Raw genomic sequence first — 2,932 nt, 5'->3', positions numbered from 1 at the left:
GCCCCTTTCCCCCGGAGCTTCCAGAGTTGGGAGGTTTGTTACCTTTTTTTGTATATATCTTTATGGGTAGGCTGGGGCCCTGTCCCGCTAATCTTTACTACTCTTAGAGGCTTGGAGACTAGTGTGTGGGGTGTATAGCTACGTTATGGCTATACTGGCCTATGTTGTTGGTTTGCTGAAGCTTGTGAGATGTTTGATGTATTATATTGATATATACCTGCTTTTAGTTTTGGTATAGATATCATGGTGGCCTCGACAGCCCAATCAGGACTTCTGTGCTAGTTGGCTATTTATTTATATGATCTCCTAGGAGTAGATGTTTCTTTTATAGATCAGTTGACAGGGGCCTTGCCGGTCGAGGGCTTAGTTTTAAGCCGAGATATACTTGTTTGCTTTCTTGATTGTGTGTGGTTGCCATGCGCTAGTAGCAAATGGTTTAGAAAGGTCGGCTCAGGCCTGAGTTTTGACATTAGGATCCAGTTGCGCCCCTCGAGTTTAGGGCGTGACACACATCCTGGGTGGAGAATGTTCTTTGATGGAGCAGTAAACTCTATAGGATCAGGAATTGGAGCAGTGTTGATATCTGAATCGGGGCAACATTATCCAGCAACAACAAATCTTAGATTTCAATGCACTAATAACATGGCTGAATACAAAGCTTATATTCTTGGCATCAGAATGGCTCTTGACATGAGTGTTCAATAATTGCTGATAATTGGTGATTCAGATTTGTTGATTCACCAAGTTCAAGGAGAGTAGGCCGTGAAGAATCCTAAAATCTTACCTTACGTACAATTGGTACGGAGGTTATGCAAAAGATTTAGGAAGACCGAGTTCAAACACATACCGAGAATACAGAACGATCTTGCCAATGCCCTCGCAACCATATCGTCCATGATACAGCACCTACAAAAGAGTTATATCGATCCACTTGAGATAGGTTTAAAAGAACAACCAACACATTGTTCACATATGGAAGCGGAATGGGATGGGAATCCATGGTATATTGATGTGAAAAAGTACTTAGAAGCTGGCGAATATCCAAAAAAAAGCAACAAGTATTCAGAAGAAAACAATTCGAAGAATGGCAAACAACTTCTTTTTGAATGGAGAGGTTCTTTATAAGAGTACACCCGATCTGGAATTACCGAGATGTGTGGATGCTGCAGAAGCCACAAGATTGCTTGAAGAAGTGCATGCTGGAGTGTGTGGGACTCACATGAATGGGTTTACGTTAGCAAAGAAAATCCTAAGGGAGGGATACTTTTGGATGACTATGGAAAGTGATTGTAGACGATTTGTCCAAACATTTCATAAATGCCAGGTACATGGAGATCTGATCAAAGTACCACCCCACGAGCTCAATGTGATGAGTTCCCCTTGGCCATTTGCAGCCTGGGGCATGGATGTTATTGGACCGATTAAGCCTGCTGCCTCCAATGGTCATAGGTTCATTTTGGTCACCATTGATTATTTCACAAAGTGGGTGGAAGCTGCTTCCTACAAAGCTGTGACAAAGAAAGTTGTGGCCGATTTTGTTTGCAACAATTTGATATGTCGTTCTGGAGTTCCAGAGTCTATCATCATAGACAATGGAGCAAATTTGAATAGTCACTTGATGAAAGAGATATGTGAACAATTCAAAATTACCCACTGCAATTCAACTGCATATCGTCCTCAGATGAATGGAGTTGTGGAAGCTGCTAATAAGAACATCAAGAGGATAACTGAGAAAGATGATTGACAACTACAAATGTTGGCATGAAAATTTGCCTTATGCTTTGCTAGGTTACCGCACCACAATCCGAACCTCAGCTGGAGCAACTCCTTACCTATTGGTATACGGAACAGAAGCAGTGATACCAGCTGAAGTTGAGATACCATCTTTAAGGATTATTCAGGAAGCTGGATTGAGCGATGCCGAATGGGTTCGTGACCGATATGAGCAATTGGCATTGATTGATGAGAAAAGAATGAGTGTTGTTTGTCATGGCCAATTGTATCAACAGAAAATGACTCGCGCTTTCAACAAGAAAGTAAGAGTTCGAACATTTGAGGTAGGCCAATTGGCGTTGAAACGCATTTTCCCTCATCAAGAGGAATATAAAGGGAAATTCGCACCTAACTGGCAAGGACCGTATGTCGTCCACAAAGTACTACCAAGAGGAGCTTTGGTTCTAGCAGAGATGGACGGTCGGGTGTGGCACAAAGCTATCAATTCAGATGCCGTCAAGAGATACTACATTTGAAGGATGCTATTTCTTTCCTTTATTTCCTTGTAATTGCAATTTGTTTGTAATCATTATTGCATTTATGTTTTGAAACATTCCCCTTGTACTTGAACTATGTTCGACCTGAATTCTCGCGAATGAGATACGTAGGCGGCCTATGTCGGCCTCGGTCGTTTCCTTATCAATTTTTTTATTTTTGTCAATTCTCGAGATGGGAACTACGTTTGACATGATTCCTGCCTGAACGGGATACGTAGGCACCACAAGGGTTCGGTCATATTCCCAATAAGATTTCCATTTCCCCTTATAATGGAAACTGGGACAAAATTTTTGAGAGGACCTCAAAAATTCTACAAGAAGAGTCATTTCCTACAACAAAAGTCAAGGATCATATCGAAATGTGCAACTGGGGAATAATTTTGAGGAGATCTCAAATTCAAGACTCCCGTGATCATCATCAGATTTATTTTTGAAGCATCTAATTGGGACAGAATTTTTGAGAAGGACCTCAAAAATTCCATCAAGGATACTTGGACCTTCGAAGTCAACTTCAATTTCCTCAAATTGACGTGTTCTTAATGGTCTTTAAGTTGCCAACAAGCTACCTATCATGTCAAAATCTGAGACAAAGGGTTTTGTTCGTGTCATGCATGTCGTGACAGTTAATTGGTAGAGATTTTCTTTAAAACTATTTTTTTTTA

The 2,932-nt window shown here is 41.0% G+C and overlaps 1 protein-coding gene across 1 annotated transcript; it reads left to right on the top strand.

Moving 5' to 3' along the window:
- Positions 1-1,084: 1,084 nt before the first annotated feature.
- LOC107062804 (uncharacterized) lies at positions 1,085-2,249 on the top strand. Its single transcript, XM_015313892.1, has 2 exons — positions 1,085-1,631; positions 1,789-2,249. Exons 1-2 carry the CDS (start codon positions 1,085-1,087, stop codon positions 2,247-2,249), a joined length of 1,008 nt encoding a protein of 335 aa, XP_015169378.1.
- The last annotated feature ends 683 nt before the right edge of the window (positions 2,250-2,932 follow it).

Source organism: Solanum tuberosum, unplaced genomic scaffold, assembly GCF_000226075.1.
Source record: "Solanum tuberosum cultivar DM 1-3 516 R44 unplaced genomic scaffold, SolTub_3.0 scf00014, whole genome shotgun sequence".
Classification (NCBI taxonomy): domain Eukaryota; kingdom Viridiplantae; phylum Streptophyta; class Magnoliopsida; order Solanales; family Solanaceae; genus Solanum; species Solanum tuberosum.
This window is presented reverse-complemented; position numbering and strand designations above follow the sequence as displayed.